Source organism: Marmota marmota, unplaced genomic scaffold, assembly GCF_001458135.2.
Source record: "Marmota marmota marmota unplaced genomic scaffold, marMar, whole genome shotgun sequence".
NCBI classification, from domain to species: Eukaryota; Metazoa; Chordata; class Mammalia; order Rodentia; family Sciuridae; genus Marmota; species Marmota marmota.
The window spans coordinates 4,325,373-4,339,624 of NW_025999863.1; the positions used below are offsets into that span (position 1 = coordinate 4,325,373).

The window sequence follows — 14,252 nt, forward strand, 5'->3', positions numbered from 1 at the left end:
CTCGGTTGCAAGGGGCCGCTCGGGTCTGGGCACCTAGCCTTTGGACTGCTCGGCGCGTGCGCACACGGGTTTGCTAGAGCGCGCAGAACGGTGTTCATTAGCCCACTGAGCACCCAGGGCACATCCTGCAGGGTCTTCTAGGCTCTGGGGCTAAAACCGAAACAAAGCAGCTACGATCCTTCTCCTGTGGTGCTTCCATTCTTGTAGGAAGCAAGAAAAAGACAGCGATGCTTTCCACAAAGAATGGGGCCGGGTGGAGGGGCTGTCTTCCCAGAGCCCGCTGGCCAGGGTGCTGTCTGTGGCCGTGGCCTTTGGGCCAAGCCGCTGTCCCTCCTGCTGCTGGCCCTCTTTCTTCCCTTTCCTTTCTCCCTCCTCCCAGAAGCTCCCCCTCCCTGGCTGCTCCTCTGTTTCGGGGTTCCCCACATCTCCCTATTTCCCTCCCGGTGCTAATTGCTCTCTTGAACCTGCCAGCCTGTGGGTCTGTCTCTCCTTCCAGGCTGGAGTCCAGGGGCAGGTCCTGCTCACTGCTCTGTCCCCAGGTCCCTAGCAGGTGTCTCATCTCCCAGCAAATGCTCTGGAGTAACTGATGGATCAATGACATCTCTGTGGGGTGTGTGTGTGTGTGTGTGGCTTGTGGTTGTGCGTGTGTATTCGGACATCCGAGGCAGCCCTTGACAAGGGTAGGAGGGCAGCGTACGAGGGGCAGAGACAGTCCTTTGTCCCTCTGGGGGAGGGGATCATGGGTGCAGGGTCCCACCTTCTGCAGGGAACGGTGCCTTCAGTCCCAGCTCTTCTCTGCAGTGGAGCCACATGTTTCTCCTGATCGAGGACCAAGGTGCCCAGGGCTATGAGCTGTTCTTCAAGACTCGAGAGCTGAAGAAGAAGTGGATGGAGCAGTTTGAGATGGCCATGTGAGTCCCCCTTCCCCTCCCTCCTTCTGTCCTCAGAGGACTCCATCTTGCTTGTGCAGGGCTGGGCTCTCATCCCTGCTCTGTCCTGACATGCCATGAGACCACTCTGAACTTCAGTTTCCTCATCTGGAAAATGGGAGAAGGGGCTCCAGGTTCATTCAACCTCAGCATGTGAAGATTCTGTGAAGCTTCAGCTGCCAGCTTGGAAATCTCTTCTACTTCCTCTCCCTCCTCCCTCCTCCTCCTCCTCTCCCTTTTCCTTTCCTCCTCCTCCTCTTCCCTCTTCTCCTCCTTTCGTTCTTCTCCATCGTTGTCATCTTCTTCCTCCTACAGAGACATAATTCATGTAACAACTGCACCATTTCATAGTGTAAGTTCTGTGACATTTAGTGCATTCACAGTGCTGTGTGGCATCACCTCTCAACTGCAAACCTTTTTCCCACCCTGGCGACCCCCTGCCCGTCCTGCTCACACTCCACCCATCTCTCCAGCCCCTGGCCACTACTGCTCTGCTCCCCGTCTCTGCGCATGTTCCCAGCCCCACTGGTCAGCACAGGCAGAGGTGGAGATCCACCTGCGGATGACCTGACAAACCCGGCTGGCCATCTTCACGGGGACACTGTCCAGCCTGCAGAGGGATGAAGTGTCCGTCCTCTCTGCTTTTATTTTCTCCCTTCAGCTCCAACATCTACCCAGAGAACGCCACCGCCAATGGGCACGACTTCCAGATGTTCTCCTTTGAGGACACCACCTCCTGCAAAGCCTGCCAGATGCTGCTCAGGTGGGCGTTGGGGGGGGCCCAGGGCCCAGGCTGGCCAGCCCTTCCCCTCTAGAGCCCCCCATCCTGGGAAGCCCCGCCTTGACCTGTCCCTCTGCCTCTGGCGAGGACGCGCGCTGTGGGCAGCATGGTCAGCGAGCCCGTCCACAGTGCCGACTCTCCCCCACCTCCCCCTGCATTCCAGAGGCACCTTCTACCAGGGCTACCGCTGCAATCGGTGCCGGGCACCTGCACACAAGGAGTGTCTGGGGAGGGTCCCTCCGTGTGGCCGACACGGGCAAGGTACCAGCGGGAGGGAGCAGGGGAGGTGGGCTCACTTCTCCGTGGGGGGTTCCCCACCCTAATGCTTTCCTTTCCTCCCGTAGACTGTGCCGGAACTATGAGGAAGGTGAGACCCCCCACCCCACACCTGCTTCCTTCTGGGACTGGGAAACCACAGGGGGCAGCACCCAGGAGACCCCAGCTATGGGCACTGTCCTCTGCTGGGGAGACAGCGATGGGCTGAGGGCCCCGGCTGGGCACTAAGGGCCATGCTGGCCTTCTCCTTCTCTCCTTACAGGATAAGCTGCATCGAAGGGCTCAGGACAGAAAAAGGAGTGAACTCGGTGAGTGGCCAGGGGCCGCCGGGGGAGGGCAGGAAAGCTGGTCTCTGCTCCAGGGGTGTGGACCCAGGCACTGATCTTGATAATCACGTAATGCTCACGTCATGCCTGGCTTATAACTGTGACCCCGAGTTCCAGTCCCAAGGAACTGACACCCAGGGCCATTCAGAAATAGCAACGCGATTTCTTTACTGACTTTGCTCAGCTGCTGTGAAGGACCCTGGCAAAGCTGATTAAGATCTTCTTTCTAGCAAGGTGTGGTGGCACGCCCTGTAATCCCTGCAGCTCAGGAGGGAGGCAGGAGGACCTTGAGTTCAAGGCCTGCCTAAGCCAGGCTCTAAGCAACACAGCGAGACCCTGTCTCTAAATAAAATACAAAAAAGGGCTGGGGATGTGGCTCAGTGGTAAAGTGCCTGGGTTGAATCCCAGTACAACAACAACAAAAAATCTTCTTTCTCTTCGACCATCTTTTCTTATTGACTTCCCCCCCACCCCACCACGCCGTAGTCTCAGCTGGCTGGGCCACCTCTGATCCTTTACCCCTACAAGAGGGTGAGGAATTCTTTTCTTTTTCTTTTTCTTCCTGTCCTGGGGATGGAACAGGACAGAAACAGATGGAACAGGGGATGGATGAAATGAGTTGCCCTTAAATAGTATTAACCTTTGTTCACTCAGACTAGCACTTCAGGTGCCATCTGTCACCTGTGGCTGGTGGCTACCATGTCTGATGTGCACAAGTTTGAACATTTCATCACCACAGAACACTTTATCAGACAGCATTGCTAGTCAGTACCATGTCTCCCAGAGAGGGCCACTGTTTACCCCTTCGTGGTAGAGTAGTTTTGCCTGCTTTTGGATTTCCTACCAATGAAGCCCTGGGTGGTTTCACGTATGTTCTTTTTGCATCTGGTTCTTCTATTCAACACAAAGTCACTGAGATTCATTGATGTGGTTGCTTGCAGCAGTAGCTCATGCTTTTCCATTGCTATTATTCTATTGTTCTATTATTATTATTCTATTATTCTATTATTCTAATACTATTGCTATTATTCTATTATTCCATTGTACGACCATATCACAATCTGTTTATCCATCCTATTTATTAAAGACTCGGGGTTCGTTGCCACTTCGAGGCCATTGCAAATAAATGCTGTGAACATTCTTGCTCCTGACTTCCAAGGGACATGCTTTCATTTCTCTTGGGTGTGTGTTAGAGTGGAACTGCTGGGCCCCAGGTGGACGTGGGTTAGCTTTAGCTTTTGGCCTAGCTGTTGACATCCTGCCCAACCATTCTCTAAAGCGAAGCTCCATCCCAATTTACAGACGTTCCAGTTTCTCACATCCTTGCCACCCCTGGGCGCTGCTGGTCCTTTTACTCTCAACTACTTTGGTAGGTGAGAGACAGCTTTGGAAGTCCCTGCGTGCCACTCACCTGTGCCCCACCTTCCTGTCCCCAGGCCTGCCTAAGATGGAGGTGTTTCAGGAGTACTACGGGCTCCCCCCGCCTCCCGGAGCCTTCGGGCCTTTTCTCCGCCTCAGCCCCGGTGACATCGTGGAGCTGACGAAGGCCGAGGCTGAGCAGAACTGGTGGGAGGTACGGGCTCGGACCCTGGGGTGACGGGGGACCCTGTGGGAGGCCATGGGTGCAGGTGACCTCGGGGAGTAGGGTCCTGTCTCCTAGACTCTGGAGATGGTGCCTGGGGTGGGGACGTGGACAGGGTTTCCAGGGGTGGTCCTTCTGAGTTGGCCAGAAAGCTGATACTGGTTGGTACCTTTCTGGGCCATCCAGAGGTAGATGGGCAAGCAGAGTGGCCACTGGGCAGAGGGGTGGACACACACACACACACACACACAGACACACACACAGCAATGAGCTCTGTCCATGTTTCTGTCTCTGGGTTTTAGGGCAGGAATACAGCTACCAACGAAGTCGGCTGGTTTCCCTGCAACAGGGTGAAGCCCTATGTCCACGTGAGTGCCTCAGCCTGGATGGAATGAGGGCAGGGGGCCACAGAGGGTCCTGGGAGTAGGCAGATGTGGGAGGACACCCCTGAGGACCATCAGGGTGGGTCATTCCTCACTGCTCTGCTGCCCCGCCAGGTGACCTCAGAGTGGCCAGCCTGGAGGGAGATCAGCCCCTCCTCCCAGATTCTTTATGTGTGTGTGTGTGTGGGGGGGGGCTCCTTATAAGGTGTGCGGGAAGGAGGAGGGGTCCAGAAGGTGGGCCAGTCCTGGCTTCCCTTGGAGAGCTGAATCGAGTCCTGAAGACACGTTGTCCACTCTGGGTGGACAGACCTGTCCCCCGTCCTCGCGGCTCTTCTCTGCTCACTCTTTACAATTGCTGTGCACCTTTGCCGTTCTCCCCAGACCTCAGACACCCCTTCCTCCCTCAGTCCCAGAAATGACCCCACTTTCCACTTCACAGTCCAAATAGCAGTCTGCAGCGGGACCCCCGTCCAGCCTTACCCCTCCCCCCACTTGCTCGCGTGTGACCTCAGGGGCTCCTGGGTGACCTCAGGGGCTCCTGGGTGCGAATCTACACATGTATTATTTGTTTTTCCTGAAACAGTTAAAAGTAAGTTTGTGGATTTATTTTCCATTTACCTAACACTTGGTAAGACCAGGAACCTTCTTGTAGGGAATCATACATAGTGTGATTTAAAAAACATGAAGTATGTACATTATAATCTGATTTAGTTCATTGTCTGTTTAGATTTTGTCAGTTTCCCCAAAAATGTCATAGAGAGATTTGGGTCCTGTGATTTCTCCACTGTCAAATTACACTGTGAGCTTCCTACTTCATCAATCTTTCCAAATTTATCGGGGGGTCCTCTGCTGTAAGGAAGCTAGTCTCTACCCCATTTGCCTGACTATCCTTCTGTTGTCTCCCTGCCTGTCTGTCTGTTATCTGTCTCATCTATTGTCTGCCTACCTCTCTGTCATCCATCTGGTCTGTTCTCTCTCATCATCATCAATTACCCACTTATTATCTACCCATTCATACCTATCATCTATCCGTCATCCATCTATCCGTTATCTACCAACCTGTCCATTATCTATGATCTATTAATCACCTATCTATCCATCATTCATCTCTGTCCATTCATTATCCATCCATCCACCATTTATCTATCTCCCATTATCCATTACCTACCTGTCAATCATGTAGTCAATCTGTTATCTACCTACTATCCATTACCTGTCAATCAGCAAATCAATCCATCCATCAATCATCTATGAGGAATAGCTGTGGATTCTTACTTTAAAATTGTCCCAGCAGGAGCCCTGTCAGGCTGGTCCCTCTGTCCTTTTGACGTGTCCCCCTCACTTTTTGAGCATGTCCTTATTTTCTGACACAGTACCAGGTCCATCTGGAACTTTCCCGGTCCCAGTCTTGGAGTTGACCGTTTCTCCAAGGTGCTTTGTCATGGGGCCTCGTATTCAGAAACCGAATCTGGGCACCTCTCCAATTTCTGCCTCCAAATGAGACTGCCCGTGGCCTCCTCTCCTGTTACACCGAAAGCTCTGAGAATAGATACAGCAAATTACCACTGTCCATCCCACCCAGGTCCCCAGCCTCCGCTGCTGCCCACCTCATGACACGACCACTGCTGTGATTGTTATCATGCCTGTCTGGAGTTTCTGATTGCAAATACAGTAGATCTGCATGTGCATTCCTGCTTCACCGCAGTTCCCCAGAGGCTCAGTACTCGCTGTTCTGCCGCCCAATCCCCCACCTTAACCTACCTCTCCTTGTCACTGGACTGGAACGTCTCACCTTCCTTATTCAACAACTGAGGTGAACTTTGCACAACATAAAGTTAACTGTTTCCCAATGAAGAGTTCAGTGAAGTTCAGTTCACTTGTGGTTATTAGGTTCCAGCTTTCTGGAACAGGTAAGGGCACAGACACTCAAAGTGAATTGGCAGTCACCTGGAGCCCCAGGGGGCTGACTGCGGAGGAGGTGACAGGCCTGGGGTGTCTTCTGGGGTGATAAAAAGCATTTAAAACTCAGCGGAGGTGGTGGGTCCTCCTTTTTTATTATTTTTAAATGTGGTAAAACACTCATCGCAGAACGTTTACCAACTTAATCATCTTTCAGTTACCACGGCCAATGATCCAGTGGCACTGAGCATGTCACGTGTCACAAAGCTCCAGAACTTTCTCGTCCCAGTCAACACTAACCCCTGTCCCCTCCTTGCCCCCGGCACCCACCCTTCTATTTTCTGTCTCTCTGGATCTGACGACTTTGGGGATCTCCTGGGAGTGGACCCTGCAGTAGCTGTTCCTTGGGGTCTGCCTGTCCCAGTGAACACAGGTCACCCATGTTGTGGGTGTCAGAACTTCCTCCCTTTTGACGGCCGAGTAACAGCCCAGGGTGTGGACGCTCACATCTTCCACTCTGGACACCTGGTTGTGCCGTCCTTTGGCCATTGTGGGCAATGCTGTTGTGACTCTGGGTGTGCAGATATCTCTTGGAGACCTTGCAATTATGGCTTTTGATTTTTTGAGGAGCCACCCAACGGTTTTCCAACGGAGGCTGCTCCAGTTAACATTGCTGCCAACAGTGCGCTGGGTACAGTTGCCACGTCCTCGCCAGCATTTGCTGTTTTACGGTCTTTCTTTTTTCTGGGGGTGGGTGTGAGGTGTGCACTTTCACACTTATTTAGATCAAGGTCTGGCACGTGCTTTCTGTAAAGAGCCGGGTGCTCAGTATTTCCACTGTGCTTGGTTTGAGGGCCCTGATCAAACAGGTGGGAGGAGGACCCCTCCCCTGCCTGTGCCGGGGCAGCACCCCTTGCTCCGCTGCAGGCCTGATTCCGGTGAATGGCACCGTGGCTGGCACATGATTGTCGGAATGCATGCTGGTGGCGTGAGGGAGGGAATGAACCAAGGTTGGCAGCAGGTGCCCGGCGGCCTTGGCCCTGAGTTGGTGTCTGTCTCTGTTCTAGGGCCCTCCTCAGGACCTGTCTGTCCATCTCTGGTAAGTAGGACAGGGGCAGGGCCCCAGGCTGGGCATGGGAGAGGCCCCCAGGCCAATCAGCTCCTTGTCTTCTGAACCCTGATTGCTGACCTGAGAGTCCAGCCCTGGGCTGAGGGCTGCTGGGGTGGGGACAGACAGGGAAAGCTCCCGACCTGGAGTTTATGGAAGGAAAATAGTCACAGTGAGAGCGACGACGACGACGACGACGACGATGATGATGATGGCAGTTTCCTTTCCTATGATTTCATTTTTATTTTGCCCACGTATTGGATGTTGAGCAGGTGTGGCTCCTGGATCCTGCTAAACTAGGTTCAAATCCCGTGCCCAGCTGTAAAGCTGACCTGAGCCTCAGTTTCCCTCTTTGGGAAGCAGCTTCGTAACGGGATCTGCTCCAAGTGTTAAACTCCTTCTACTCCTGTCTGGGTGCTCTTCTAAGCTTTAGCTGGGTTGTCATCGCAGGGTCCCTCCGAGGCGAACATCCTCCCCCAGCATCCGAACACCTCTGATTTGGGGGAGGCCTTGGACGCCGTGGTCTGGGTCTTCTGCCTAACTTTGTGGGCAGCACGTGAAAGGATGGGCGTTTTCCCCTCCTTCCCAGGCAGGCTTGCTGCAGGGTGGGGTTATTTTATGACCCTGTGTCAGCACTTTAATGAGCTCACTTAATTCCCACAATTACCCCTTGAAATACAGGCAATTCTCACTGCCCTGTTGGCTGAGGAGAAATCCTTTGTTGCAAAGGGAGCTCAGGTGGGAAGTGATTTATCCGGTGTTGCATGTGCAGGAAGCGAGGGGGGTGAGGTTCGAACCCAAGGCTGCAGGATGTTGGCTCTGGGGGTCCCAGCAGGGAGCCCAGCCCTCTCCCTCTCCTGAGTCTCTGACGTGCAGCAGTCTTGTGCATTATTAATGTCACTTGTCATAAACATCCCTCTGCGGAATGCCCCTCTTTTCAAAAAAGGAAGTTGGGGTCTAGCGTGGCACAGCCCTTCCCCCAGTGCTTACAGCAAGCACCCGAGTCTGGATTCCAACCAGGTCTGGAGCTGCGCTGGCCGGTGGGGACTAGGGCGAGTCGATGACCCAGGCTGACCTGGGCTGCAGAATTCAAGGGTGGAGCCCAAAGTTTACGAGATGAAGATACCTGATATGCTAATGCAACATCTTAGAAAATCAAAAAACAAGCCAGAAAATTTGCCATGAGCAAAATATGAAAATTGAAAACACAGGATTCAAGATCACTAGGACGGAACTCCAAGCAACAGCTGTCCCCTACAATCTGTTTTAGTCATCATGGATTTTTTTGCACTCATTAAAAAAAAATAACCAAGATGAAATTCAGAAAATTAGCTAGATTCATAAAATTAGTATTTACATATTAACTATTTACATTGTTATATATTACATATAATTACATATTTTATGTAATCAACATGTATTATTTATATTGCATATGTACCTTTATCTCATATCATTATACATCTTATATTACCTTTATAATGTTTAAATCATCATATATTCTATATAATTACATATTATATAATTAATATTTTTACATATGTTGTAGTTTTACATTCATTTAACTTTATGATATATTTATCATCTATTACAATATTTATTTACATTCGTATTCCATATTTACATTGTTATATTATAAACAATTAATATTTATTATTCATATTGCGCATTTACATCTGTAGCATATTGCAGACCATGTATTTTAATACACATCATATTTATTTGATAGTATATTTATATTTTGTCTAAAGTAACGAACACTTATTATTTATAGTGCACATTTACGTTTAAATACTGTTATTTTATATTGCATGTATATTTAAGTTCGTGGTGTATGTTATACCTGGTTGCATGTTGCACATATCTAGCACATTACCGTATTGTGTGTTCACATTGACGTCATGAACAGGTCCACATGTGCACGTCTATTCAGGGTTTCCCACACACAGTGGTGCGCTTCCACCACTTCTGTCTAGTTCCAAAGCATTTTCTGCCCCCGAGAAGGACAGGCGGCCCCTGATGGTCACTCCCGTCCATTCTGCAGCTCCCCTGGCACCCAGGAGCCACTTCCTTCCCCGAGGCTTCCCTGCTCTGGACATTTCCTGTCCTTGGAGTCCCATGCGTGACACTGAGCAGGATATCTCGGGTGCACCTGCTACGGAGCACCTGTCCGCACTTCATTACTTTTTATGGCTGATTTTTCTTTTATTTTGATTTTAAAATGTTGCATTAAAATACTATTTTATTACTATTTGTGACTGGGATTTTTCGCACCCAAGGTGGGTGCCTCAGTCTTTCTACCCTACTTCCATCCTGGTCACCACAGAGATGGACATCCAGTGGGCACCCAGCAAAATGCCAGTAATGGCCAAATTCCAGAGACCCAGCCAGACCCCAAAGACTGAGCCGTTCCCTATAACCCATGTGTCAAACCTTGGGTGACTTGCCCAAGCCTGATGGCCAGTGCCCACCCCAGGGCTTCAGCATGACCCCCGTGGGGCTTGGTGCGGGGTTTGAGGCCTGCTGGACTCACCGGCCTGCTCAACACAGCATGGTGGGTGGGGGAGGCAGCCTCAAGAGCTAACAGGTGGCCGCCCCATGGCCCCTGTCCCTGGTGTGTCTCCGCAGGTACGCTGGCCCCATGGAGCGCGCGGGCGCAGAGAACATCCTCACCAACCGCTCAGACGGGACCTTCTTGGTGCGGCAGAGGGTGAAAGACTCAGCGGAATTTGCCATCAGCATTAAGTAATTCCTCCCTCCCTGCCCATCTCCCTGTGACCTGAACCCTGCTTGGGCCCGGGAAGAACACCTGGTCTTTACTTTATAAAAGTGTCCAGTAAGGACGGCCACCTTGACTGAGCTCCTGCGGGACCCTGGGTGCTTCTCTCTTTCTCCTTCCTTCTAATCGATGGGCAACTCACATGAAAGAGAAATGATTCACGGGGAGGCTCGAGAGGCTGTGGGTTGTCAACGGTGTCCGCCCTGCGGTGCGGTAGAACATCAGAACCTACTCCCTCCGCTGGGCCCTGCTGGGAACCGCATCCAGCCCCCCGCCCCTGCCCAGCCTGCAGTCATCACTGTTCTATTCTCTTCTTTGAGACCATCTTTTCTGTTTCCACGTCTGGATAAGAACATGTGGCATCTGCCTTTCTGTCTGGCTTATTTCACTTACCGTGAGGTCCTCCAGTTTGTCCACATTTATCTGTTCTGTGGAGTGGTCGAGTACAGTCCATGTGTGCGTGGACCACAGCTTCCTCATCTGTCGCTGGACACCTCTGTCCATTCCAGGCCTTGGCTGTGGTGAACAATGCTGCAGTAAACCTGGGTGCAGGTGTCTCCGATGGGCTGGTTTCATTTCCTTAGGATAGATAGCCAGTAGTGGGACAGCTGGGTCACGGGGTAGTTCTGTTTTTTACTCTTTCAAGCAACCTTCATACCATTCTCCATGATGACTGTGCTGATTTACATTTCCACCAGTGTGTTATGATCTGATCGATGGGACTCTTACTCTGTCTGGGTCTCCGGAGATTTTGTATTTGCTTTTGTTGGGACCCACAACAGGTAGATTTCTTTTCTTTGGTTGACATGTGGGTCAAACCACCTGGGTGGCCTCCCAGCCTACACAGGTGGTTCAGATTCAAGCCCCAGATGCACACGAGAATTCTTTTCCACTTTGGGTCTGAGATGGCTAAGCCTTCTCGCCACCTGCTCTCTGTTGATGTGAGGAGTTTCTCTCCTGACAGTGGAGCTCCTTGGACAGTCCAGTTGTGGAGTGTAAGCAGGCCACAGTAGCAGCTCTCCACCTCACATGGGCCCAGTAACTCATTTTCCATTTCCACCCAGTCGCCGAGACAAGCTCTTGGTTACCAAGATCAGCAAACCGGCTAGGGTAGCTCTCATTCTCATTGCTCGGATTTTAGTTTCATCTTTATTTTGGTCTCTGGGGTTTCCCTTACCTTTTTGAGAGGCCGGCATCCCCACCCCCTAGGAATTTCTAGGGGTTTTGTGGTAGGCCGCCATATTGGCGGAAGTGGGAGTCTCCTCCATGTTCTTCTCTTCTGTGGTTTGCCTTACTGGCAGAAACGGTTCTCTTCTCCCATATCCTTTATATTTTCTGTCTCCCATATTGGTGGAAGTGGGGTTTCTTCCCATACGTTCAGGAACACTGCTTTCTTTCTGAGGTCTCTCAATGGTTCTGAGTCAGGGAAGATGGTTCCTCTTGAATATGAGGAGGAGTTGAAGGCTTGGAGCCATCCCCAGGGGAGGGATTCCACTGGGGCAGCTTCTGGTTTGGGGGGGACAAGGTTCACCCTTCCCTGAAGGAGCCAGACTATTCCGAGGTATATTCCGAGGTTGGGGGGACACCCTGGGGCTGGGGCTTGGCCGGGGACAGGCCTGGCTCCAGAATCAGGGCCTCTCGTCTGGTCCTCTCTCTCCGTGGTTCTAGGTATAATGTCGAGGTCAAGCACATCAAAATCATGACGTCAGAAGGACTGTACCGGATCACCGAGAAGAAGGCTTTCCGGGGCCTTGTGGTAAGGGCAAATCCACCCCTGCCCCGGCCTCCCAGAACGTGGTCAGCACCCTCCCTGCCCCTCCATCTTCCATGTCCACAAGAGCCCTTCCAGGGAAGCTACGGCCTCAAACTTATCCTGTTAGTGGCCAGTGATGATGATGATGATGATGGCCATGTAGAGGGCATCTATTAAGGTCCAGTATGTCATAGGTAGGACTCCAGTGAATTCTCAAAGCTTCCCCTTCATCTCATGCCACAAACCAGCAGCAGCCACCTCTGCCTGGCATCCAAGTTAGCTCTGCCTCATCTGCTGAGTGGCCATTTTGCTGAGGGTGCAAATGCTTTGAGCGTTTTTGCGTCTGTTCAGTGCCCTGTAATTTTGATAACTTCCTTTAGGCATTTTGAACCTATTATGTGAGGCATGTGGTTCTGACCCGTGGTCTGTGGGTCCCAGAGGAGCCTGGTCCCCTGAAGGAAAATCCAGGGAACTTTTTTTTTTTTAAAGGGTATGTCTTGGATTTTACCTGATTCTCAGAGGAATCTTTGACTCCCAGAAGGTTAATTCATTCCACACATTTTTTTTCTCCCCTAAACTTTTGGGAGACTTCCCCTCGATTTTTTTTATTTCTCAAAGATTTCAGGAAAGACGTTGGAGTAGTGTAATGAACATCTGTGACCCTTTCACGTGCATTCACTCAGGATTGCCATTTTGCCCCACGCTTACTTTGCACTATTTGAGTGCGGGTTGCAACCAGGCTCCTTCACCCAGGGTGACGCTGGCACGAGTGCCCCCAGATCCGAGGTGTCACTGCACCTCTCCGTGCATCCCTGTCACCCTTTAGAAGTGGGACATGTGTGTGGAATCGCGCTCTCGTATTCGTCCACATTCCCAGCTCCCACCGCCCTGGCTGTGTTTTCAAGCTGCCCCCGGATCTGATCGGGCACCACCCGTGGCATTCAGTTCTCCTCTCTTTAGTCTTTAGTTTGCAATCGTTCCTTGGACTTTTGTTCGTTTGTTTTCTTACTCTTTCGTGGAGTTGGCATTTTTTGAACCCAGAACTCCAGAGCGCGGGCAGTGTGTCCTGCAGAGCGTCCTTCAGTCTTGACCTGAGTGTTTCCTGGTGATCAGGTTCAGCCTGCACATTCTGGCAGAGGTGCAAGAGTTGTGCCGCTGGGACTTGAACTCAGATCTGAGGTCTTATCTCAGAGGCTGGCTCTGGGTTCCCACCCTCTCCCGCTGGGGTTGGACCCAGGGCCTTGTCTCCCAGGCGGAAGGCAAGAGAACTTGCCTGCTCAGTCTCTGTGACGGAGTTCTCCATGTACAACATGGAAGGGTCACGAGCCGTCCACCATCAGGGTTCTCAGGAGGACCTGCTGAGGCGTGGTGTGCACCCTGGCTACACATAGGAGCCATACCACAGCGGTCAGTGTTGCCGTTAATTGTAAGGATAAGGACACCACAGGAGAGCCTGAATCTGCCGAGCTGGAGATTCGGTGTCTTTATCAGGAAGTGGAGTCATTGGCCGTAAGGAGAACTGGTCTTAGGCCAGGTGGTCTCTTCCCCATACCGTGGTCCTGGCTGCCCAGCCGAACTTCCCACCATGGGGAGAATCCAAGGAGTTGCCTACCAGGGAGTCCAGGAGGGGACCCCGGACCGGCCTCCTGGGGGCTGGCCAGCTGTGGCAGCATCTTCACGCCCTTCCCATTGCAGGAGCTGGTGGAATTTTACCAGCAGAACTCCCTGAAGGATTGCTTCAAGTCCCTGGACACCACCTTGCAGTTCCCCTACAAGGAGCCCGAGAGGAGAGCCATCAGCAAGCCAGCAGGTAGGCGCCTCGGGTGGGGCCCTGAAGCTCCGGCCCTTCCCATGGTGGAGGGCAAGAGTAGGAAGCATGCACCTCCCTTCCCAGGGCACTCAGGGGTCAGCCCTGTGGGTCAGCAGAACTCCTTCCTGCCCTGCCTGTCCACTCTGAGTGATTTGCACGTTCCTTTGCTGGAATGGAAGGTGAAGTGGGATTACTTTTGTCTGGGAAGATGAGGATAGTAGGAGCCAGAAGGGGATTCACCTGCACCTTTTAAGGCTATCTTTAAAACAATCAATATCAAGGAAGAATAATCTATAATCTCCTCCCCCATAACACAAGACTGATGGCGCCGCTTAACTTCCTCTTCCTTTGCATCTCACCTACCAGATTTGTTGACATTAGGAGGAATTGTTGGATACAGTTTGTTTCATGTTAAGATAAGTAGGATCTATACTTTAGGAGTCTATTCTTAGTAATTGCATTTAACTTCACAGATACAGTATCAAGAGTTATTTAGATCACATCTGTGTTTGTTTTCCATGTTTTTCTTTATTTTTGAAATTTTAATTCAGATTCACATTTCATCTTGCTGGAGTGCATCCTGCAGTACATATATATATCTGTCTCTTATACACATCTCTCTTAAA

The 14,252-nt window shown here is 51.5% G+C and overlaps 1 protein-coding gene across 1 annotated transcript in view; it reads left to right on the forward strand.

The window, feature by feature from the left end:
• Vav1 (vav guanine nucleotide exchange factor 1) overlaps positions 1-14,252 on the forward strand; it is a 49,233-nt gene that overhangs the window by 31,236 nt on the left and 3,745 nt on the right. The window contains exons 15-25 of the mRNA XM_015503693.1: positions 802-911; positions 1,591-1,692; positions 1,874-1,971; positions 2,055-2,077; positions 2,249-2,294; positions 3,749-3,885; positions 4,197-4,262; positions 7,244-7,275; positions 9,913-10,029; positions 11,732-11,819; positions 13,512-13,626. Coding sequence (XP_015359179.1) covers positions 802-911; positions 1,591-1,692; positions 1,874-1,971; positions 2,055-2,077; positions 2,249-2,294; positions 3,749-3,885; positions 4,197-4,262; positions 7,244-7,275; positions 9,913-10,029; positions 11,732-11,819; positions 13,512-13,626 — 934 coding nt within the window. The remainder of the gene's footprint in view (positions 1-801; positions 912-1,590; positions 1,693-1,873; positions 1,972-2,054; positions 2,078-2,248; positions 2,295-3,748; positions 3,886-4,196; positions 4,263-7,243; positions 7,276-9,912; positions 10,030-11,731; positions 11,820-13,511; positions 13,627-14,252) is intronic.